Source organism: Tauraco erythrolophus, chromosome 6, assembly GCF_009769465.1.
Source record: "Tauraco erythrolophus isolate bTauEry1 chromosome 6, bTauEry1.pri, whole genome shotgun sequence".
Classification (NCBI taxonomy): Eukaryota; Metazoa; Chordata; class Aves; order Musophagiformes; family Musophagidae; genus Tauraco; species Tauraco erythrolophus.
The window spans coordinates 56,225,375-56,250,338 of record NC_141470.1 but is presented as its reverse complement, the minus strand read 5'-3'; the positions used below and the strand labels follow the sequence as shown (position 1 = coordinate 56,250,338).

At 46.7% G+C, this 24,964-nt stretch overlaps 1 protein-coding gene across 1 annotated transcript in view; it reads left to right on the top strand.

Annotated features, from left to right (window-relative positions):
* The first annotated feature begins 541 nt into the window (after window positions 1–541).
* Window positions 542–24,964, top strand: part of PRIMA1 (proline rich membrane anchor 1) — a 52,168-nt gene continuing 27,745 nt past the window's right edge. The window contains exons 1-2 of the mRNA XM_086613816.1: window positions 542–634; window positions 6,997–7,147. Of these exons, the coding sequence (XP_086469942.1) occupies window positions 542–634; window positions 6,997–7,147 (244 nt within the window). The remainder of the gene's footprint in view (window positions 635–6,996; window positions 7,148–24,964) is intronic.

Sequence of the window (24,964 nt, the reverse complement as noted above, 5' to 3'; positions counted from 1 at the left end):
GCAGGGGCAGATGCAATCCCCGGGCTGCGCTGCCACGCCGCTCTCCCCGCCGGCTCCGGCAGCGCCCCCGGCAGCGCCCGGTCCCTCTACCCCCGCGCCCGGCTCCAAACTTTTTCCACCGCCCTCTCCCCGCCCCGGGGTGCGAAGGAGCCTCAGCGGTGAGCGCCGGCCGGGGACCGCCCGGCACGGACAGGCTGCCGGCGCCGGCCGACGGAGCGTCCCGGGAGGGGGAGCCGGCGGGGCGGGCGGGGAGGGAGGCGGGCAGGGCGGGGATGGAGGCACGTCTCCCCGCTGAGGGAGCCGGGACTCGCAGGGCGCTGGGTTTTCCCGACCACGCTTTCCCCTCCCCACCCGCCCATCTCCCTGCCTCCCTCCCTCCCCCCCGCTCCTTCCCTCCCTCCTTCCCTCCCTCCCCTCCAGAATTAAAGTTGGGACAGTCGCGCTCCGGGGATGGGTGCGAGCCAACGCCTCTGCTGCCGGCTCGCTCTGCTCCCTCCCAGGTCGCCCGGAGCCCGCGCCCCCACCCGCCCGCTCAGGAGGGATGCTGCTCCGAGAGCTGCTGGGGCTGCTCCGCTGCTGCTGGCCCTCGCTGCTGCTGCACTGTGCCCTCCACCCGCTCTGGGGCTCCGTCCAGGTAGGGCTGCCCGAGCCTGCCCGGAGCCGCGCCGCGCCCGCACCCCTGCATGCGGGGAGCGGGGCGGGGGGGGCGGGGGGAGGGGGGCGCGGGGGCTCCGCAGCACCGGGGCTGGTGCAGGCGGGTGGTGTCGGGGCGGTGGTCGCGCAGGCGGCTCTTCCGGAGCAGGGAGAGCTGTTGCTTTTCTCGGCGCGGTCCCCATCCCCCTTTGGCGGCTGCGGGACGGAGCGTGGACGGGCCGGGCGGCCCCGGGCCCCCGGCGGCGCCGAACTCGGTGTGGTCGGTCTGAGCAGGATGGAGTTGACTTTCTCCGGCGCGCCGGCAGCCGGCGGGTTTGTGAGCGGATTTTGCTGTGGGTGGCAAGATGCACGGAAAGAAGCGAGGCACGGAGCGAAGCTCCGGCAGCCTGATTTCGGTGGTGTTTTGCCGTGGGTTTCCGCTGTTGATTGGGAATTGAGGATTCTCTGGTTAAAGGGCTGAATCAGCTTTTGCCAACTCCGGCGCTGTGGTGGTGTGTGACCTTGATTGAAATGTGGGGTGACTGGCGAGATGGACTGGGGGAAATTAAGTATACGGTGAGGGAGAGCGCCCATCCAGTTCGGAGAATCGGAATGGCAGCAAAGCTCAACTCAGATGCGTCACTTTGATATTTTAAAGTTTATTTATAATACATATCTTCAGAGGAGTGATTGATGAGCCAGCCAAGTGCTGTTCAAGAACAGAACAATTGCAGTTTCTTTCTTGGAGAAAACACAGTGGAGACTCCACGTCTTTTACTCCCTGTTCTAAACTTAGTGACTCCCAAGACATTAAACAGAGATGTTGTTTGCTTTAGCATCTCGGCTCTTTCCATGAATGACAAAGAGGATTTGTGCTCCTTACAGATTAAGATGAACAGAAATACAGCAAAACCGACCTCCTTTAAACCCATGCCCCAGTCATAAAAATCTGTGCCAGCACTGCCTTCCTGCTGTCCTGCTCAAGTATTCAGGTAGCTAAGCACAAGTTCAAACTGGAACTGCATTTTTGAGGGAAACACAATTGTGTAAAAAGAGGTGCCTTCTGAAACCTCTCTCCTGTAATTGGTCAGTCAGTCAAGCAGGCAAAAAAAACTCGGACAGACATCTTTCTGGCAAACTACTCGGGTGATCTAAGCCCATATTTTGAAAATAATTGTGTTTATAAGAGAAATGAGAAACGCGAAAGCCAAGGGGCTCAGCCTTTCCTTGCAATAATTTGTAAGCTTTATTGTCCCATTCTTCATCTATACTTGTGCTATTGCCTGCTGTTCTGTGGAAGGGCAATCAATAAATCAGCTCATACTCAAGCTTTTTTCCAACTCTACCAAAACTACAATGTATTTAAGGCTCCCATCAGCGGGTACCATGGGAAGGGCAGGTGTGGAGTGCTCACCGGCATGCCGGCCTGCCAGTGACCAAAACTCCCTCATCTTTGAATCTCTCCTGTGACTCCCCTCCCCATGTTGGAACAGGTTGCCCAGAGAAGTTGTGGATGCCCCATCCCCGGAAGTGTTCAAGGCCAGGTTAGATGAGGCTTTGGGCAACCTGGTGTAGTGGAGGATTTCTCTGCCCGTGGCAGGGGGGTTGGAACTAGATGATCTTTAAGGTCCCTTCCAACCCTAACCATTCTATGATTCTATGATTCTATGTTCAGTCATAATCCTTGCTCTTATCTTGAAAGTCTCACAAGCCATACTCTCCTCGACTAGTTCAGTAGTGTCCCGTCATGTCACCTCCCTGCCCCTGCTCCATGTGTAGCAGCCATCGTGTGTTCTCACGTCTCTTCTCCCAGCCCATCTTCACCCCTTCTTAGGTGGGATGACTTAGGGGTGACTTATGTGTGGCACAGCCTTCCCTCCCACATCTTTACATTCCCTCTTCAGGCCCTGCCTTGAGGCACTTAAGAGTATCAGTCAGATGCTAATCAGAGGAGAAGCATTTATCTTATTTTTTTTTAAAAAAAACCAAGCCAAACCTAACCCCACAATCTTTTCTTATTAGTGTCGTAGCCAACACTGTGACAAGAAGGAAGGGATGATTCTGTCTGAGGCTTTTGACATAATTAAAAAAAAGAGCAGTAAGTGTCATGATAAATAGCAGGGTCACGTTTTTTCTGGTTTCATAAACATGCATCTGGATTAACTCTGATGTGAATTATGCAGAGCCGTCCTGGGATTTACGCAGCGGTGTTGAGATCTCATCTCTGTAGACTGCTTCCAAGAGACAAAGCTCTTGCCACATCAGCAGGCTTTTAGAGGTCTCTGTGCCTTTTCAGTCAACTGCACTTCTCTTTTCAAGCTTTCCTCCTTTTACCTGATTCAAAAAGTCATAAGAGGGCCACCCTCCGGGGACTGTATTAATCCTCTTTTCCCATCTCACTCTGTAGAGCATGCTCCTGGACTGCTGCAACCCCATGGGACTCTACTGAAATACTAAACAGCTCTGACCACATGCAGATTTATTCTTCCACTCTATGCAAAGCAGGATCAGGACCACTGTTTCTGAAGAAAATCTCAGATTAAAAAGAAATACGCCACAGGCACGAACTTCAACAGAGAGACTGCAAAAGGAAACCACCAGTTACCGCTTTCTGTTTGCTTTTACCTGGATGTTTGTGGATCAGATTTTCATTTCCATGAATATTTAAAAGCATTTGTCCTTTTTGCAAAGCATGTTCATATCAAATGCACAAATCCATAAAGTCAACTCTGTATTTTCACAGCAGGGCAAAAAATGCATCAGCTTGAAGTCCAGGAAACTTCTATGTCCTAACGGGCCAGCTGCTGAGTGTGTTAAGAAGCCTCATGCCAAACAAGCAACCAGGTTTTAGACAGGCTGAGGAGACAGGTGTTCATGGCACCTCCAGCACCTTAAGGAATGGCTGTAAGGTGCAGAGGTAACAACTAGGGAGCAAGCCCTGTGTGATCCATCTCCGGAGATGACCCCTTGCCAAGGAAACTTCTGTGCTACAAACTGCCTGGCAGCCGGTGGGTGTCTGTTTAGTCAGTATCTGTGAAGTGCTTCTGAAGCCATTCTGGGGCCATGGTAGTGTCCAGCAGAACAAACCAGCAGACTCAAATTAGCAGACCTGACCAGAGAAAGATTAGACCCTTTCAACATGCCTTTTTTCTCCTGCCATCTCCTGTAAAGGCAACTTACCTTGAATTGCAGACAGTAAGAAAGAAACATGGAGTGATGTATTTCATCATCCTCTGCCGAAGCAAGGTTGTTCCCTACAGCATATTTTCTAGTGATTTGTTCTGCCTGCCTTTAGAAGACACAAGTAATAGCCTTCATTCCTTTCATAAGAAGACTAATAGACATCAACAGTGGGATTTTTTTTTTCTTGAAAAGGAGCCAAATGTCTTTTCTTTTTTTCTTAATTCTGTCTTGCTACTGTTAGTTAATCTTGCAGCAGTCCTTGACTATTTCTCTACTCCTCGAGGCCCTCAAGCTTGATTCATGTCTTTCCTTTTCCTGCCAGATTTCAGCCAACCTACGATATCTTTGTTATTTTAAACTAACCCTCTAAGACGAAACCCTGGCAAGGTAATATCTGTGTCCCTACAGGTATTGTCTAACAAACAGACATTTTACTGGGTGACAACAGAAGGGAAATAGATGGTAAAGCCCATGCTTTTAAATATCGATTCTTTCCTGACCGTTTAAAAATGATTGCAGAGAATTTTGATAAAGGTTCAGACTAAGGTATTGAGAGACAAAGCAACTTTTTTCTTTTTTTTTTTTTCCCCAGAAATAATATTTTAAAAGTACACAGGAGCAGAGGACGGCTGGGGAGGTATAGGGTTAATCTTGTCTGCAAAGCAATTGAGAAAAATATCCACTGGTTTCTGAGGATGCTCTATTACCAGCCTAAGGTAGGAGAGCCTCCAGGGATTTAAAAGAAGTCAATAGTTCTAAAAAAAGACAGAGCAAGCCTTCAGTTCTGGTTGATATTAAGTTAGAGCAATAAGTCAATGTAGCTTTTCCATATTAGCACTGTCTTCAGACTTATGTACACAAAGCTGCTTCTGGTCTGCAAATGAAACTGGCTCCAGGTCTGCGGGACTGTAGCAAACAGAGGATTCAGCAACCAGGGAACTGGGTAGAGGATGGTAATTGGAGCTAGGAGTTAATAGTTGCTTCCTAGTCAGCTGCTGGGGCCAGTGGAAAGATGTTGCCCTACCTCCTGTGTCGGCACAGTAGCTGTGGTCACAGCAGTACAGGTAGGAGGTAGCCCAGGTGTGCCACTGACACCGCATGGAGTGGACATCCTTCCTATGGGCTCCTCTTGGGAGAGTCCCTAACACAACACCCCAACCCAGTGTGTGAAGAGCTGAAGCGGTATGGAGGATATGCTGCTGCCTGTGATCACCTACTTTAAAAATAAATAAGCGTGCTTAGCAGACAGATTTATTACCAGCCATGAGGGATTACAAAGGCGAGTCACTTTGATTCATTAGAGCATTCAGAGAGTTTGTGTAAGTTCCTGGAAGCTGTCTGGGATGGTCTTTAACCATCCTCTTACCGTTACCTGATGGTGAAGGGGAAAGTTGGAAAGCACTTGTGCTGGATTTGTTTTTCCCTGTGTTTGGTAATAGATTTTGACAAGCTGTTTAAAGAACTGAGCCTTCTGACTTGAGCTGTGCCGAGCCGTCCTTCCAACTCAGCTACGCGTAGCCTCTTGTATTCTTTCCTCTCTCTCTATAATATTTAATCAACAAAGCCCTACCTCCATCTCCCCGAGGCCAGAGTAATGCATCTTTCTGCATTTAGAAACCTCCTACCCATGTGAACATGTCCTTTGTGCAGTGATGTTGTTTTAATTAGCCACGTCTCTCTTTTTGGCCAGAAATACATGAAATGAATTCCTGCAGCTTTCCTGCAGCCACAAGGCAGCACAGCACCCTTGATGCCTAGCTCTGGGTGGTGGGAGAGGCTCGCTGACCGGGCTGGGGGCTGGGGTTGAAGGGGGAGAGGAGACAGACTGTGTGCCCGGAGCTGGCAGGGAAAGGGAAGCAAAGCTTGGGCAGGAGAGAGGACGGAGAGGAGGCAACCCTGGGTGACCCTGGGGACAGGCAGGGAGGCAGAAGAGGCCTCCCTAAAACAGGTCAGAAAGCATGGCATCTTCTTTGTAATGATCAATATGTCATGGAAAAGAGCTAATTAAAGAAAACGATGTTAGGCTGAAACTATTAGGACGATAACCCTCCCAAGACCAAACTGAGCAAGGCAACAGTTGAATGCTGGCATAACTGTCCTTAGCTTCAGCAAGACACAAGTCTGTCCCAGGTGGTCTCCTAATCCTACATTCAAAGTGCTTGTTAGATAACATGCTTATTCATCTTTTAGGCTTTGTCTCCTTAAAGTTATATCCGGTATTTTCCGAGTACCAGTCCATTCAAAAAGAGAGACCTCTGAAGTTAACATCTCTCAGAAGCTCCTGCGATGTTCAGCAAATTTCCTTTCCATTAGCAGCTTACTCCTCTTCGGTTTGTAGCATTAGATTAGGAATTTTGCTGAATATTCCTTAAATCTCTAGTCATGTAAATGTTACTGATGGTAAGAAAAATACGCTGTTAACCAATGGTCCTTGTCATGACTAGATCAAGCTATTGAATATGTTGTATATGAATACTGGCTAAGTCATTGTCCATGGCCAAGCCATGCCAACACCTGGGTTCTGTGATGCCTCATCTTCAGCTTTGTTACTAGCCGACACTGCATATTACAGAGGCTACAGGTGGCAGTTTGTGGCGTTTCCATTTTGACCGTGTCATTGCTGTGGTCCTCAGATGAGTAAAGTGTGGGCTGCCTCTCCTCTTGGTGGGAAGTGAAACACTCCGTGAAATGCTCTCTGAACATCAAAGGGAGGCTGGCAAAGCAGAGGAGGGATGTCCTCTGGCTTTCAGTTCTGCCATAAGGAAAATGAACATAATCCTGACCCTAACTGTCCTGTAATTTTTATTAGCTCTCTTTGGCTTGCAGCAGCGACCCTGTGAATAATGCATGCTGCTAGATGGCTTTCCTAAGGAAAGAAGGCTTACGCAATCATATTGTCTGCCACTACCCGTCTTCTCCTTACCCCATAATAACTCAGAAACCAGCCAGCCGATTTCAACCAAATTTGACAGAGGGAAAGAGGTCTTGAAGATGCTGTGTTAAGTAAAAAAATAAAAAATGGGGACCATGTAGGGAAGAGACCTCCTTGTAGTGAGGAACATGAGCTCAGTTCTCAGTGCAGGTCTGAGGTGCCACTTGGGTACTGAAGTCCAAGAAACATGTTCATGGAAAATCAGTTTTCGCTGTTTCTGCTGCTCATGCAATGACTTGTTTTCACAGGTCACTCGGGGTGAGCCCCAGAAGTCATGCTCCAAGCCTGTAGCAGACAAAGTCACAGAGAGCTGCCAGCAAATTTGCCAGTGCAGGCCACCTCCACCGTTACCACCGCCTCCTCCACCTCCACCACCCCCGAGGTTGCTAGTGGTGCCAAGTAAGTAGCCGCCAGTATGGTCTTGGTATGCTGAGGGAGGGCAAAGCAACAGGGACGCCTGGACAGACGTAAGGAGAAAGGATGCGGGAGAGGGCACAGCTAGCTCGTTTGTCATTTTCCACTTAGCAAATGGAGGAAAAAGTGTTCTCGGTAGAGATGGAGATCTGTTTTCTGATCAATGAATAATGCTTGGCTTTTGGAGGAAAGCCAGAGAAATTCCCTCCTTTCATTGTATTATATATGATTCCCTAGCTTAAAATGGTTTCCTAATGCCCTAGCCTTCGGAAATGCTTTCTTACAGAGACAGCGCTGTGCTTCTCCTTGAGCTGCATGACCCCCTGTTTCACCAGATGTGCACCTTGGAGATCTGGGTGCTCCAAAACAAATTAATTTATAAGCAGGCAGAAATTCACACACTTTGCCTAGACCATCCTGCAGGCTTGGCTGTCTTCGAGACACCGGAGCTCTACTGGTTTACCACAGTATTGAGCCAGGTTCACTGGTTTTAATTTGCTTACAACTGTAACAACAGTCAGAGGCACATCAGGAGTCAACGGCAAGTAAGCAGTTTTCCCACTAATGCGCATACAGGCTAAGACTCATTTATTTCTCTTCGTACAAATCAGTGCTCCCAAGCGTTACCCAGCCTGTCTGAGCTCCTCTTAATTTCCAGCTGTACATCCCTATGTCAGGCACACCTGATGCGTGCGGTTCCTGCTGGCTAGCTCTGCCAGCTTCCTTCTGCATCAGTATTCCTGTGATTCCTTATGCACAGATCCTTTCTGGAGAGCAATAGCTGTGCTGGTGGTCCTTGAAGAAGCAGTCCCTCCACACTGGGATGGACCTTGCCAGATGCTCCCTGGGCTGGCTGGATGCAGGAACATGGGCTGGACCCTGCGCAAACACTTTTAGGTCCATCCCAGACCTTGGTATTCCAGAAAATCTCCTTAAACTTCTATATTTTTGCAAATTCGTCTCTCCCTAAAAGGCTGCCTATTAATTCCTCTCCTTGCTTAGATAAACTCCCCTGGGAAAGGTGTTGCAAAGTGTATCTATTATCTTTATCAGCGCTTCCCCCAAGGGAAAAGAAATCGTTAGGTAGCATCACTTGTCTGTTTATCTTTATCAGTGCCATCCCCAGATGTGCACAAGACACGAAGGAGGCTTCTGCACAGCTTTTAGCTGGGCAGAGGACAGACAGAATTTTGCAGTGTGTTTTCTGCCAGAAGTGTGCTTCATATTTGTGCCACACTGCAGAAATATAAGGCAAAGGCAGAAAAAAACCCAGTGAAACACTTGGGACAGGAAGTACAAAGATAACTCAGAAAGCAGAGATGAAGATTTTTTAACAGCAGGAAAAATCTCTTTCAATGTTCAGGAAAATGTCATGGAGAGTAATATTGAAAATTCCCTCGATCTTTGTCTCACAGTCAGAAAAAAAAAGTACTTTGCTGCTCTGTTTTCTTGTACCTGGGGTACCCCGTTGCCCTGAGGGAGCTGCTCTTACCCACAGGAGATGTGGCAGAGCCGTGCCAGTGCCAGCCCTTGGCACGGGCACCAGCCCTGCTGCTCAGCAGTGCCAGGAGCAGAGTGGCTCTGCCAGGCTGCTGCTGGTCGGAGTGCGTGGGTTTGTCTCCCGTGAAGTGGGCAGAAAATCATATTAGGAAAAAATAAGGATGTCGCATATTGCAGAAAGAGGAAAGAGAAATCAAACGGGTCTGTGACTGGGATAGCCTCGTGCTTACTCAGGCTGGATTGCCAGGTGTTAACCCAATTCTAAAAATGAGCTATATAAATCCAGATGACTAATATTTAAACAAGCTATTTCATTTCAAATGCAGTAAAAAAAATAGATTACACATTCCTTTCATCAGTAAGCTTTACAGTAGCAATCAAGTGCCTCATCCAGAAAGATGCTTTTGTTATTATCAGCTGTCTAGGCACTGTGATTTAGCCCACATGTACAGCAATCCCCATCCTTGTGAGAACGGGCAAACCTCGTGGTTAAATATTGATGTTACAGACACTGGTTTCAAACAGCATTTAGAGGAGAGAGCAGTAAAGGGGCAAGACAAGCTATTGTTAAGTGGTCGATGCTAGACTTGCACTTTGCACTGTTCACGTGATTAAAGTTAAGTACTGGAAAGACCTCTGCAAAAAAGCAGCAGCGCTGCAGGTTTTTTACCTTTACAAGGTACTGTGTCTGCGCCGTGAGGCACTTCATAAAGATGCTGCCATTGTTCTCAGAGCTTTGTGAGCCACAAAAGGCTGCAGTCTGCTAGGCGCTGTCCTTAAAAGCTTTTTGGAACCAAACTGAATGTTGTTGGAGGTTTAGATATCTCTACATCCTTCTAAAACAGCTACTGTGGTTTGTGCCTGATGATTAGAGCCAATAGATAATAAATTCCTGTCCATCCAGTTACTACAGACACCAACAGCTCAGTTACCTGCTAAATGAAGCCATCTAGTGCTCTTTGACACTTTGAGCAGAAGACCTTCTTAGTGTCCTTTCCGTCAATCCCACCGAAATGTTTTGCAAACCCTAGATGCACTATGCCTATGCCTATGGGATGGCACTGGGTAACTGTTTGTGAGCAGCTGAATCACTCTCTGAAAGGTTTTTATTGTGCTTGAGGACAACTGAGGACTTTCAGGAACAATTACAGTGCATTTAGTGTCTCTTCAGATGTTTCGATATTGACAGGTTGATCCAGTAACAAATCTTCACTCTGCTTCCTGCAGATAGATTTATGCAAAATCTGTCAAATGTCGTGAATTCCAGAATTCCCATATAATAACTGATAAATGTTGTGTTTACTCTGAGGGACAAGAAACTAATTCCCTCCACAGAAAACAAGTAGAATCACACACAACTTAGCGGTCAGTCTAAAGTACATGAGCAGTGGTAGAAACACCAACTTTCCAGGCTTTAGGGGGCACGTCATGGTTATAGTCATGGATCTACAACAGGAAGGTGTGGGGGGCATTTCATTGCACCCTGAGGAGGCATGTCATTCATTCAGCAATAAGAATATGGGAGATTATTTTAGATCATGTGGCCCATATATTTCCAAATATGGACAAGAAAATTTTGGACTGGTGAATTCAGAGAATGCCTCTGCCACTCAAACTCCAGACCCCAGGGAAGAAAACACAAACTGTTTTTGTCCACCTTCAGCCATGACCCCAGCCTCCTCTTCTCCCGTTTCTAACTCCTTCATACAGACCACTGGTGTCCTTTCCAACCCCTCTTCTTGCCTTTGCTGCATCCCGCTCTGCGGCTGTCATAGGACATTCCCTTGTGGCAGCATATCCATGTGCCTCTGCCTCACTAAAGAGGACTCCTGGTCTGCCCCAGTGAATCCGTCCACTTTATGGAATCTAAATAAAGGCTCAGAACAGCCACGCTGGTCCCCGTGGGTGCTGGTTCTCTCAATATTGCTGGTTCAGCCTTGTCTCTTTCTGTAAAGTGGGACACATGGAGCATTTCAGTTTTGAGTTTCCTGAGCTTCATTCCAGGTGCCATTTGTTGGCATCCCACTGATACTGCTGTCTTGTTTGGTATAGATGTGTACCTTAATGAGGGTCTTCAAGGAGAGGGGCTCCAGCCTGTCTTAGAAGTCACTAGGATGGTGGGCACTGTCAGGAGACATGGCTGCTGAGCCAGTTGTGGTTCCTCCAGACAGCCTGGCATATTGATGTTTCCGCAGTAACTCTCCTTATGCAAGCAGCAGCCTGCTCTTTAACCCGTGCCTAGGAAACTGCTCGTCGATGAAGTGAAGGGAAAGCTCATGAGGCTCTGAGGGGCCTAAGGCCAACTAAGCTTAGATGCTGACAGCAAAGAAAGGAGGAACTTTCAATGAAATTGAGTGTGTTCCCTAGATGTGGCTGTAATGACCTGAAAGATATAGAGATGCTTAGAACCTGGCCTTTAATTAACTGTTTCTTTTTTTCGCTCATCTGCTTTCCTCCTTGTGTCTGGATTTCAGCCAGGACTAAGGCAAGGTGATTAGAGTACTTGTTTAGGCAGCATTTCTAACCCAGCTTCATAGACCCATGAGATTAAGCTAGTTCAAATGATGTTGACCCTTCAAAATCTAAAATACTGATGTTGTCAACCCTTAAATACTTTGTGAGCATGCAGGTTTCTCCAGGGGCATTGCAAAGAAGAAGTGACTTTGTCTGGAAATAGAAGCTAGGCTTTCAAAACAGGAAAAGGTTAAAGCTAGACATACACTGGAGTCAGTCAGTTTTAACCTGTGTAAGTTTTGAGGAAAAAAGAAATTACTTCTTCAAAATAGTACAAGGAAGAGAAAGGATGTTCAGCACAAAGTCTTCACTTGCTGGTTAGCAACATTTGCTGTCTCTGTTCTGCCTATCTCTGACGTTGGGTGAGGAATCCATGGTACTGCCATCTCCTCTCTGGGTGATGGAAGTGTCCAGTCAATCATTGCTTCAGTCGAAATTTAGGGGAAGAAACTTAAATAAAAGTTTTATCAGAGATCATTACAAGCTGTACTAGTACAGCTGAGCCTGGACACATGAACCAACCTCTGACTCATTGGACGCTTGCACGTAGGTAGACAGTGAGGTCTCTACTGCTCCTGACCTCAGTGAAAGTTTGCCCTGAGCTGTCAGTTGAGGTAAAGCACTACTGAGTCACAGCAAAGCCAAAGTGAATGACATCACTGCAGAGGGCTCTAATCTCCAGGCTGTAATTGCCTGATTTTGTTTTTCAAGGTGAAATCTTTTCCTTTATCTTTGGAGATAGTGCATCTAATTAACTAATTATTTGGGCTGGTGAAAATGCCAAAATAAAAATGACCAAGTGCAGGAAGGGTGCAACTTTTTGGCAACTATGTGAGCACAGATGCATAGCTTAATTTCAGAAAGTGTGCAGGGTCTCTTCAGTGCAAGTAGGAAGGCTGAAGACATTCAGATCTTTCAGGACAGATGGTCACAATGAGTGTATATAGACAGGAGTCTGAAGCACAGGAATGGTCTGGAACTTCTTACATTTTGAGTAGGTTTCAAAGCAACTAAAACTTGCAGATTTGGCTTGCTGTTGCTGACTGTTAACAACATAGCCTTTCACAGCAGGAACTTGTTATAGAAATAAAAAATACATGGCTCTGGGACATAAAAGAGTAAGAAATGGTTTTTCCGTAGGCTTTCCTACAACCTAAATCCTGGTGGTAGAATGGACAGGGCAACCCAGTGTGGATCCAGAGAATGAGTTTGAGTCTCTCCACATGGTGTTCAAGTGGGAGACCTAGGCACGGTCCTGGTGCTCACCACATCCCTTCCTGTACTATGTGAGTGCAGATGTAGAGGTGCTTACCTGCACAATTCCAAAAGGACCTTTGTCCTTGGTAGAGGTCTGTGATTGTCCTCCAGGAGCTGAGGGGAGGTTATGATTGCAAAACTGAATTTAAATCCTCCTGGAGGCCACCCCGTGTTTTAAAAACATGAGGTGCCAAATAATTTGCTGCAGGCAAGCTAGTGTAGCTTCTGCAATACGGGCTGGGTGTCTCAGAGAGCTCTAAATGTCCTTTGGGTAGATCTTTTGTCTTGCGAGTGCTTTGCACTTTCCAAAAATGCACTGCAAATGGAATTCTGACCCTAAGGACTCATCTGGACCAGCTTATCTACCACCCTTCTGCCAGATGGACTGGTTCTGAGTAGTTTTGAGATATTTGGGCAGGAGTCTTGGACTAGTTTATCCCAAGTGCTGATACCCAAAGGATTTGTTAGCAAACAGATGGGGTGGTTTTGTTTTACAATACAGGGAAGATGTTTTCATCCATACTTCATACAACATAGTGACTACCAAAACTGAGCTGTGCTGGAAGAGAACTACAGTAGCACCAAAATGGGAGGGGACACATCGACTCCTACATCAAGACATTTATGGTAATGACAGCTAATGTGAGAGAATATTGTTTCACCACAAGTCTGGTCTAGACAGTGATTTTTTTAAATGCAAGCAGAATGCTGAAACAGGGAAGCCCTTTCAGTTTTGGTAACACAGCTGTCATACTGTGAATTAAAGTCTTGTGTGAGAGCATTGTTTATAATTTACAAAGCAAAACCAGAATTCAATTCTTGTCTTCTCCCACATACACTTTCATTTTACTGGGGGATTGTGACTCTAAGAACTGGCAGTACAATTCTGAGGCTTTCAAATCTAAATTGAAATCCAGCCCCACAGCCTGGAGTCATGGATGACAGCACATCAGAGTCTAGTCCAGGTCCCCATCGTGTTGTTTTCCCATCACAGACACTACCTTCTCTGTTAGCACAGTGAACCAAATCGCTAAGCATGCAAGATGGGATTTAGGCGGAATTCACCCATCTAAATCAGAAATGCAAAGATTAGATTTCCTGTCTCAAACTGCAGGCACCTGTGCTTTTATCACTAAAGACATGAAAGCTTCAAAATCCTGATGGTTTTTGCGTTTAGCACACTTATTTCTGGAATAAGGAATAAAGTTACAAGTCCTCACTTCCCAGTTAAAGTAAGAAAATTATTTAGGGTGAGGAGATTTCTTAAGCAGCAATCAGATATGAAGTTGAAATAGTTTGAACATCTGGGATGTTATATTAAGTCTGAAGAGCTGGATTAGTGACTAGAATACAGGTAAGACTGGAAAGGTTCATCCTGTGGTAGGATTCTGCCATCACTCATGACGTAACTTGCCCAAATATTGCACTCTTGTAAACTCTCTGTCTGTCTTTGTAAAACACTGGTTAGATCAAGCTGTCAATCACAGCTTCCATTGCTTTCCCAGTTCAGAGTTTTTCACCACAATAAATTCTGAAATGTTTTGTCAAGTCTAATTCTTATTAGGCAAGTGATGAATCTTCCCCTTGCTGTGGGACCTTGCAGATTTGTTTTGAATTTTTCATGCAGTAATAAATCCATATTATGGAAAAATCCACTCTCTTGAAAATGCACTTGTTCATACATTTTGAAGTATTTAAAAGTAAGAGCCTCAGGCCAGATTTTGCAGTGCAGGAGTCAGTGGGAGTTCTCTTATCTATAGATTAAAAGTATTGTCTAATTTTGAAAAAAGAAGCATTAGATATTAAACTGATTCTGCAGTAGAACAGTCCTTTCTGCTCTGAGATGCATACTCCAACAGCCTGATTTATTTATTTTTTTTAAGCAAAAGGACTTGGCTAAACCGAAGGCATTAATTCCCCATGTGGATGGCAGTCCATTTGTACATGCCTACCATTTCACTGATTAAGAAGATAACAAATCTTCAGTGAAGTTACTGATGAGTCAGAGGCTGCTGATTTACAAGTAATTGTAGGTTCCCCTGCCCATGTTGTTGCCAGAAGTTGTGCCTCATCTCGACAATCAGAAGTAAACTCTTAATTGGCACAAGCTGTTCTAGCAGAGAGGGCTGCGCTGTTGACCTTGCTAAAGCAGACCCACGGAAATGTGTGTTCTTGTAATGCTTTTGTGCATTGTCTTTCTTGTAAACATGATACAGAGGTGTTGCACTGCCTGTGTAATTGCGACTTATGGGTAATTTTTAAGTTGACATAGCAGATCAAGGGCACAGCAGTCGGGACATTTGGGATATCATCCCAAAGTGAGTACATAATATCCATTAATAGGGCACAAACGTAGGTTAATAACTGATACCACTGCCAAAAACTGTCATTAGTAATTATGCGAGTTAATTTAACACTTCACCAGAAAATCATATCACCACATATATATAGTAGCAAATTGTGAATTCCTAATTGTTATTAAAATGAATCATGTTATAATTTTGAAGTGTCTTTTAAATGGAACTGATATTTCATCAGTTCATTGGTTAGGAACATTTTACACAAAAATCTGTTCCTTGACTATGCTGCTATTAAACTGGACTTTTACCAGTGGAGCAGATTCTATTGAATCATCCCTGGACGTTTTTCTTTCCTTTTGGAAGCAGTGCATAATCTTATTTCATAGCCACTATCAAAGGAAATGACTACCAGTGGAGCAAAGGGAGGGTGTGGTGTAACCCTCCGTTTGATTTGGCAGTCTGCAGGTGCTCTACCTCAGCTTTAGAGGACATCGTTCTTCAGCGCTGGCTGCCTTCTGCTGTAGGCTTCAGTGGGGAGTGATGGCGAGCAGCATCTCTGCAAAAGCTCCCCTACGTGTGCAGGTCCGGACTTCTGTGTAAAGCCTGAGGAAAGTGCAGATAGCAACCAGTAACCAATTTGCTTGCTTGTGTGACTGTGAGGTAGCCTATGCCTTGTCATTTGGCTTTCAGAGAGTTACAAACATATCCTGAGTGGCGATTGAGAGCTTTGTGTTGGGAATTTGGCGTGATGAAACGACTCGATCTGTTAACGTGATGTAATTGCCATTTTAAGCAATCTATATTTTATGGACGCTGCATGAAAATCTGTCTTTTGATAAATGTAATTTTATTTTTATTAGGATTAAATTTACCTCAGTTTGGAAGGCATTTCACATTTCAGTTCCATTTTACTCTGGGTGGGTCATCAATGTTATTTCACTTAGGTTGAATCTGAGTACAATTTGAAAAAGGTTGAGTGCACTAGGTGTGGCAATTATTAATTGGTCTCCTCAGAGCCATTTTTAAGTGATAGCTGTAGCCCTTACTTTCAGCAATAACTGAGCCACCGAAGTGATACAAGAAATAAACTATGCAATATAAACCAGAAAGATTATGTTTATATAGATGCTGTGCACTAACATGAGTATATCTGCTACATAGTCAGCTGGCTGTTCCCTAGAACTCAGACATACGACTCACAATATGACTGTCTTTGTATAAGTGAACTCTTCAAAGCCATCTGTAGTTACCAATCTGAAGTATTATGTCTATTGTAGTCACTCTCTCCATACAGTATCTGAATGCCCAACAGGCAAACCATTAGTTTTTCAGATATGGACACAAACCAGTGCCTTAGAAACTGCTGCTACTAACACATTAGGAAAATATTTCAAGTATTTCCAAGTCTTCCACAATCTGTGTTGGGAAGTTCAGTCTGCAGTTGGCTGAAGCTGGCTTTGTATCTGCCATCCCTGAAGGGGAACTAATTTTGAGAAAGTTTCAGCTCCAAGCTGTGAGGCTTGCCCAGTCTTTGCTTTTATCTGAAGATTCCTGAGCTCTTTAAAAAGCTACTAAAGGATCCAAGAGATAATATCTTAATCATATCAGTAGCACTGAATTTTATTTACATTTCGTAGCCTGTGACTTTGTTGGGACCACTCATGTGGATGCTGCGCAGCCTGAAGAAGTTGTGCAGTTCTGCCATCTTTCTGTGGGATTAAATCTGCCAACCCTGAGGTATCTTATTAATCATTCTCTGGCAAAAGGCTGGTCGTCGATGTAGGAGCTTAGATTCCAAAATCATATTTCAGCTGCTTGAATTTCAGTCTATGTCATCCCTCCTTTCAAGGCCTATTCACTGCAAAAAAACTGCTGAAAGATGGATAAGCTTTCAGCAGGCTGTATGGTGACATACTGTGACTCCTGCCAAGGAGGTGTCTTGCCTACCCTGTGGGGAATGGTGAAAAGAGAGTCCAGGCTGCTGCTTCTCCCTCTGCCACCGACCTGCTGGAAGATCCCAAGAGAGTCAACTCCCCTATCAGCCACTCAGAGTTATCATATCTGAAGGGGAGATGTTTTTTCACCTCTGTAAACTTTGGATTTGAGACTAGTGGATGTCAAGCCACTTTAGGCTCAAAAGTGAACAGTAATTGCTACAGAATTGATCAGCTATGCCCTGCCCTACTGCCCATCGAAGAGGAGATGACACCACCACGCAGCAAGGAGGGTAAGGCGTTCACCGTGCCGGGAGCAAGAGCCAGAGCCTATGGCCATGCCATCACCACGTGATAATGTGGGAAAGGAGGCAGCCTGAGGGTCTGGACAGGAACCTGTGGTGCTGGACATCGCTAGGTCATGTCTTATTTCTCCTCTGTCAATGATGATACAGCTTTGACAAAACCCTGACAAAGGAGCGTATATCAGCAGATGTGGGGATTAACAGCCTGGAAGGGCTATCACTGTATATACGTACAGTGTCCATATAGGTGCTGCTGCCAGAGTACCTTAACAGGGTCAGATGTACCTGCCTTTGCAGCACCTGGTGAGTCAATGGATTTCATCCAGGGGTGCCTGAGGCTCAGTAAAAGCAAGGGCTAGCTTTTAAAAGGCTTTTGTCACTTAAAAATTCAGGTAGTTGCCGAATGAGCTCTCCAAACCACGTAACTCCCAGCAAGAGTTCTAAGCCATGGCCCACTCCACCTTATTTTGGAGAGGACGGATGCTTTCTGTGTGCTGTTTGCTAAGCACTTCCTTGCTGCTGACCTGAGGCAAGTGGTGGCCAGTGAGTCTTGAGGGAGGACACGGGGAGGATGAGGCCAATCTTCTACTCGTGCTTTTGCTGCTTGGCAGTCACTTCTTCACGCCATGCTCTCCACAGCTGCGCTGCCCAGTGCAGGAGCCTGTATCTCCCTGAAATACCTGGGAGAAGATGATGAGCCCATCCTCTGCCCTAAAACAGCTGCTGAAACAGCCTGCAAGAAAGCCAGCTTGACTGGGAGAGACAGCTGTCCAGAAGACTCATGTCTCCTTATGTCTTACTGCAGTGGATCTGGGAGGTGGTGTTGGCCATGTCATGGAGGAGGAAAGCTCTGCAGGAAAACGCATCTCCTGTCTCCAGCGAGTTCCAGTTTGGATGTGACCCTTCATGACTTCCACCGGTCGTTACCACTGTCATATACCTCAGGGCCCAGTGCCATAAGCCTGCAAAGAAAGGTAGCCTTTTTCCCAAGAAGCTGGAAAAAAGTCTCCACATTGGATTCATAGCAGTGAACCTCCTCTTGCCCGTGTTGAAGTTGCTCACGTGTGCTGAGCTCTGCAGGTCTCAGCGGGCAGAGGCCCCACCACAGCAAACACCAAAACAGATGTCTCTGATTTTTTTCAGCCTTGTTACGAGACGCAGCAAGGAAGCCAGCGCCTCGCACAGCGGGACGGACGGCCAGCCCCTTGCAGAAGCGGCTGCGGGGCAGGCGTACCTGGGGCAAGCTGGCAGGGGACAGGCAAAAGCTGTGATGCCCGCTCGGTCTGCAGGGCTGGTGGTTTGACACCTATTACAGGCATTGAGTTCATCCTTAAAAAGCGGAGGGAGTTCGCTCGTCTCCATTTTTAGATCCTGCCTAGGGAACATGTGCGAGCCAAAGCAGAACTGGGGAGGGACATACACAGATGTCTGTGCGTATGTGTGTGTCCATGGGCATGTGCTTGTCGAATACTGATGGAAATGAACTAATACACTTTCAGGTATCAGAGTGCAGAAGTGACAAAGGCAGACTCAGCATGAAGGTTCAGTGTGTTCAGGCCTCTTTGCCAGGACGTTCTTTTCCCCGACGCAACGTGACAAGGACCTGCAGTTTGCAGATGATCCTCAGCACTGATTTTCCCCGCTGGAGAATAACCTGTGCTTTCCGCGCGTGTCGCTCGCTGCTGGAGAGCCAGGCTGTGTGTTTGTGCAGTGAAGTGGATGGTGCTGTGCTGGCACATCTCTGTGCCTCTCAGTGGTGCCTCTGTTCAAAAGAACTGAGAATTACTGTCCCCAGTCAGTGCCGGGCTGCTGTTGTCCCGCTGTAGACCATGGCCTTGCTGCTGTGTTTGCTTGAATAGGTAGTTGATGGAAGGTCAGGGAAATACAGCTAGTTCTTGTAGAAATATAGATGAAGTACTTATAAATTTACCTATTTACCCTATAAGAGAATTGGGAAAGGAATAACAACAGCGCTGACAGTTGCTTATTTTATCCCTACATCTTGCAGCAGTTTGGAAAGCTGGGACTACTGTCCCTGTCCTGGAGAAGGAGAATCAGAGGCTGAGGGTGAAGATCTTTCCAAAATCACCCAAGTAAGAGGGAGAGTTGTGGCTTGGACCTACGTCCTGAGAGGAATTTCCATCCTTTACCCACCATGACACTCTGCCTAAAGAGAAGTTAAAGCCTATATCATAAAATTCAGAAGACTAAACTTAAGCTTGTTTATCTACGTTCAAGCACCCCAGTTAAAGCATCCCGACTCTGAGTGCACAGAACCTCTGGAAATCAGGTCACCTTCTAAACTGAATCCAAGGGTACTAATTTAACGGCAAATTTTCAGGCAGCTGTGACCTGTTTCTCAGAGGCACCAGACACCCACTGATCTGACCGACGGCTCCTGCGTTTCAGAAGGCAGGCTGCCAGGTACAGCAGGGCTCACCTGGGCAATGGCTCACGGTGGGAGCCAGCGCTCAGGGCTATCTGGGGGTGTCACCAGGACCATCCTGGTGCTGCCCAGCCTGGCGCTGAGCCAGATCACGGAGAGCAGGGAAACGTGACGGTGCCCACGAGGCTTTCCCGAATGACTGTGTTGCTGCCGGGAGGAGGCTGCCTCGCAAGGCACGGGCTTCAGTTCTCGTTTGCTCGACAGAATGCGATAGTGTGTGATTTAATCAGGGTACAAACAATTCCATCCTTTTTGCTAAGGGAGAATCAGATGGCGAGGGAGAAGCGGCGCCTCATGGGAGACTGGTGGTTAGAGAAATGTGTGACCAAGTCAGATCAGAGGGCAGTGGCTGACGTGAGCATCCATTGTAAAGATAAATGCCAGCACCGAGTGTTAACACAGAAGCTAGCTATGATGTAATCTCCTTAAAAGCCTTTTTTCCAGAAGGCCTTTAAATGCTACTGCTTCTCCAGATGATGCTTTAGAGAACAGACTCTCCCTCTGTGCTCGCTAACCCTGCTCTCCTCCAAAAGACCTTGGCAGCTGAAACCATGTTTTGCTCCTATTTGCAGGGCCGTACCTCAGTTCTGGCGGGTCTCATCAGCTTCACCCACAACCTAATAGGATTAAGGCTGGCAGATCTGGCCCTCAGCCTGCTGATTCTTTGGACCACAGACCTTCACTCCCTACTTTTTTTTATAGTCCTTTGACTGCTCTTCTGTCTGCATCATCATCATCCTTCCATAAGCATGTAGGACTCTGAACAGGAGCACTAGCCTACCTCTGCAGCCATGCCAAAACCAGAATGAGTTATCCTACAAGCTCAGCATCAGCCCTTCACCTATGGGATCCCACCTCATTTCTGTCCATAGGTCTGGGCCGCACAGAGCTCCTGGGTGCGGTGTCAGCGTGCCAGCTTGGGGCAGAGATCTGACAGCTGCCCGGGAAGTCGATAAGGCAGTTTGCTGCTGCCACCCCTGTAACATAGTTATGGCCAAATCTAGTGTTTGCATCTGACTCCCGAGGAGGAGGCAACACGATCCAGAGGGTAGGACTGGCCAGGAATCAAAAGACATTTTGTCTCCTGGCTTTTTCACTGAGCTGCGGTGACTTTGTGCAAGCCGCTCCCTCACAATGTGCTTCACTTATGGCTGAGCAACCAGTACTTTCATCTGGTATTATTTCTATTTTGGTCCTAATGTTCATTTTCTAAAAGACTCTCAAATTGGCCAGGGAAAAGCAGCTGCACGAGACCTACGAAGACAGTGCAGCAAGTTGGGGCTTTAGTAAAATCCACTGCAAAACCCAAACCTAAATGTGTGCAGGTTCAATAACCTCTTAAACTTCAATCTTAAGCACCACTTAAAACTCCCCCAGCCAGCTCCTCTCTTTCCCACTGGCTGTGTCCAGGCTCAGTTTTTTTCACTGACAGTTCCAGTCCTATTTCTTGCAATGAGCCATGTGCTCCTCTATCGCCCATGACCTTGAGAAAACTCCTGCAGAGCTGCCCCTTTCCTCCACCTCCTCCAAACTCCAGTCTCCAAAACTAAGCACAAAACGGAACATGTTTCTTGTTTCAGAAGGGAAGTATTTTTAGAAAGGGGGAGAAAACAAAGGAGATGGGGGAAACGAGAGTGTAGAATAACAGCGTCTACAGTGTAAAAGCTGCGAGGGAGGGAATTTCTCCAGCATCATCCCACACATGTTTTTATTATAGCAGAAGTTCCCGCTGCGTAGCAATTGCAATATCCCCCTTAAAAGTGTAGTAGGAGCATATGCACGGAGCAGCTGCATGATACAAACTTGTCTGCAACATAATGTGATAAACAGAAGAATCATCTGCTACAGGAATAGCTGATTTCCACCAGTATTATTTAACCTAGCTACTCCAGGGAGGCAGTAAATCAGGACAGGCTTTCTGCTGAGCACACCACTATTGTCTGGTAGTAGTTGTTTACCCGACCGGCTCATGGCATGCTGAAAATAGCCCTAAATTTACAAGCAACAGAAAGGGCACAGAAATACAAGGAAGTAAATAAATGAAAGAAAACCAACATAGGTTTTTTTCTGGATCAAAATTTACTCAAAGTTAAGTGATTCTTATTTTCTTTAAGCCAGTCTGTTGCACATTCTGTATAGCTACAGCCATGCTCCAAAGATGAGGGCAGTGGGATAGGACATTGCTGGTCTAAAGCGGTTCTTCAGTCTTTCCTTGCTGGGTAGCATCTTCCTCCTGTGCCTGTTCTCTGTGGCAGATCTCATGGAATGGGTCCAGCAGAGCATCTTTCTGTGTCACTGCTCTTTGGGGATTGTGATAATTCAAATCCTTTCCTTGTTGTTCGGATTTACTGGAGATGAACTTGCCCCAAGTGGACTTCATCTGTTACTGAAGCTGTCATCCATTCCTGCTTTACATTCCTGCTGCACTGGCCTGGCCCCTCGAGTTAACGATGGCTGTTAATAGAGCTGGCTTTCTGTGCTGCCCATCCTGCGCCCCTTTTTCCCTCGGCTCTTTGAACAGGTAGCAGTGTGTCCGTCCCGTTGAGCAGAAGGGAGCCCTGGGAAGCCATGGCGCTGTGGGAATCTCACATTCCATTGTATTTGCTGGATTTAATCCACTCGACACTGCTTTAGTGTTTGGAGCTCTACTTTGGAGCTTGCTTTGTTTCTGCTTCTCAAGCCCTGGTTTAAGGGCGAAGCAGCAGGACGGCTGGGGCCATGTCCCCAGCGTCCTGCCCCACAGCTGCAGTGCCAAAGCACCTCCATGCTAGGCATTTAAACATCATAGAATCACAGAATGGTTTGGGTTGGAAGGGACATTTAAAGCTCATCTAGCTCAGTCTCCCTGCCTTGGACAGGAATGTCTCTCACTAGATCAGGTTACTCAAAGCCTTCATCCAACCTGGCCTTGAACACTTCCAAGGATGAGGCATCCACAACTTCTCTGGGCAAATACATGCAAGGATATGGCAGCGTGTGTGACGCTGTCTTGCTCCTCTGAGGTGGTCTGTTCCCAGTATCTTGTGTGAGTCATTTTGTATCTCCCAGGGGGCTGAGACTGTAGCCGCCATTGGGGTGCCAGGAGGGGAGCAGTTTGTGCCCAAAGCCCTCTGGCCAGCACCTAGATGGGTCTGGTTATGACCATGACTTCCCATGATGCCAAGGAGTTTGTCCATTGCAGTTTTGACCGAATCCAGTTTATGTTTCTTCAAGGTTTAATTGTCTGTACATGCCGCTGGCAACAGCGCCTGGTGCCACCACCAGCTCATGTGGTTCAGGCTGGACCTGCTCGGACTCCTGTCTTGGATCCACTGTAGCTGAAATCTGGGAATGCCTCTGCCTTCCCCTTCCTGAGTCTGGTCACAGTCTTTCTCTGTGTTTGCTGTGAGGTCTAAAGGCAGCGCAGAGGAGGTTTATGGCTTCTTGCAGGCTGTCTCCCAGGCTGTGGCCAGCCAGTTGAGGAGGGTGGCTGACCCAGCCCCTGGGGCTCTTGTCGATACCAGCATTGCCTTTGATGTTTGATGTGATGTGCTCTTGCATCTCCCCTTCAACAGTTCAAGCATGGCCGGGTGAGTTGTCTGCAGGCAACAACTGTGAAGGGAGGTTGATGAGGTGATTTTGGGACCTGCCAGGGACACAGCGAAGTGCATCCATTCATATCTTATAGCTCCTGTATCTTCAAAATGAATCATTTCAGATATATACAGAGATGCCCAAAATGTGAATGTTTGCCTTTATGTGTTCAGCTGATGTGAGGAATCTCAAGTGCAGGGAAGAAGGAGAAGAAAAGAGTTGGCAGAGTTTCTCATGTATTCTGTCACCAACACTTACTAGTTAATCCTGAGGAGCCACTCAGAATGCAAATATATTTAACAAAAATGTTGGCAGCAGTTTCATTTATATGGATGCATATTCTCCTTTATATACATATATTAAATACATATCATATATATAGCCTTTCTATGTATATGTGTGTGCTTATACTCATACATATACATGTATGTATATCATAGAATCATAGAATGGTATGGGTTGGAAGGGACCTTAAAGATCATCTAGTTCCAGCCTCCCTGCTGTGAGCAGGGACACCTTCCACTAGATAAGGTTGCTCAGTTTCATCCAGCCTGGAGTTGAACACTTCCAGGGATGGGGCATCCATGACTTCTCTGGGCAACCTGTTCCAGTACCTCACCACTCTCATACTGAAGTATTTCTTCCTTAGATCTAATCTAAATCTCCCCTCTTTCAGTTTAAAGCCATTGCCCCTTGTCCTGTCACTGCACGCCCTTGCAAAGTATGTGTATATACATATATGTATGCATATATATTGTGTGTGTCTATATATGCACAAGCAGAAAATTCCTCTCACAGCACGCAGAAACCTGTCACGGTTAGACAAGCCTCTTCTTCTGTCCCCGTCGAATCCAGGACAACCTGTCAGTGGAAAAGGGAAATCCTTCCTTCTGTCCAGGGCCTGTGCATGGGGGCAGGCGTGAGGCTGGGGCAAGCGGAGGAGTGTGGCATGCCATGCGTGTACGGGAGGAGGCACTAATGCCCTCCATCTGCTGGTCAGCCTCCTCTCCCCCATCCTTCCAGGAAATTTTCCCCTCAAACCCAAGAGTGTTGATGGATATGGTTCAAAGGAAACACATACTTTGCCTATTCCTGAAATGCCTTTTATTATAACAGCTGAAGATCTATATTTGTATCAAGGTCTAGCAGTACCACCAACTTCATGAGAAGGCTCTTTTGAAGGATTTGTTTTTCCCGTGCTGGCTGCCTCTCGCTGTTAGCAGCCCTGGGTACATACAGCATGTTCCTACCAACCACGTGGGTTATCTGAACACATCTGCAGCGGTTCCTGCATGATGAAATACAGCAAACAAACAGGGGACGCTTGAGCTGATGCTGCCTCACAGATGTCTCCACATCACTCTGGGTTAGGTAGCACAACCTGCACCCAGAGAGCCCACAGCTTCTGGGGCTCTGGGGACAGAGCTCCTGACCCTCAGGAAAATTCAGAGCAGCGCTTATGAGTGGCATTGTGCAGATGCTGGGACAAAGTCCTCAGCTGGCAGCAGTCTCACAGCTGAGTGGACTTCTACTGGTTTTCATCACTCGAGCTCTTGGCCCTTTTTATTAGCTGTCCAAGACTTCATTCTGGCATACAATTAAGTTAATCAGCCTTATGTTAATCAGCACTTGCTTTGGGGTGAATTTATACTGCTAGAGGGGAGTGAAGAGCCTTACATGAAAGTAGACAAGAGACATCAGGCTCAGCACTGAAATCAGCTTTCTCAAAACAGATGTGGGCATGTGATGGAGGCTCTCCTTGTTTCCCATCTTTTGCACAGCACACTGCTTATAGACTAAGTGTCCGAGCCTTGGTGTCTGTGTGTTTAACTGTTCCTCTGTGGGGTTTCTCCTCCCAGAATCCAAGTTATTTCACACTAATCAGGGTATCTACTGAACTCCTCTATTCCACAGGGAGTTGAATGAGACACCTTGGTGTGAGGAGACCCAAGCTGCAACAGATTCAAGATCTC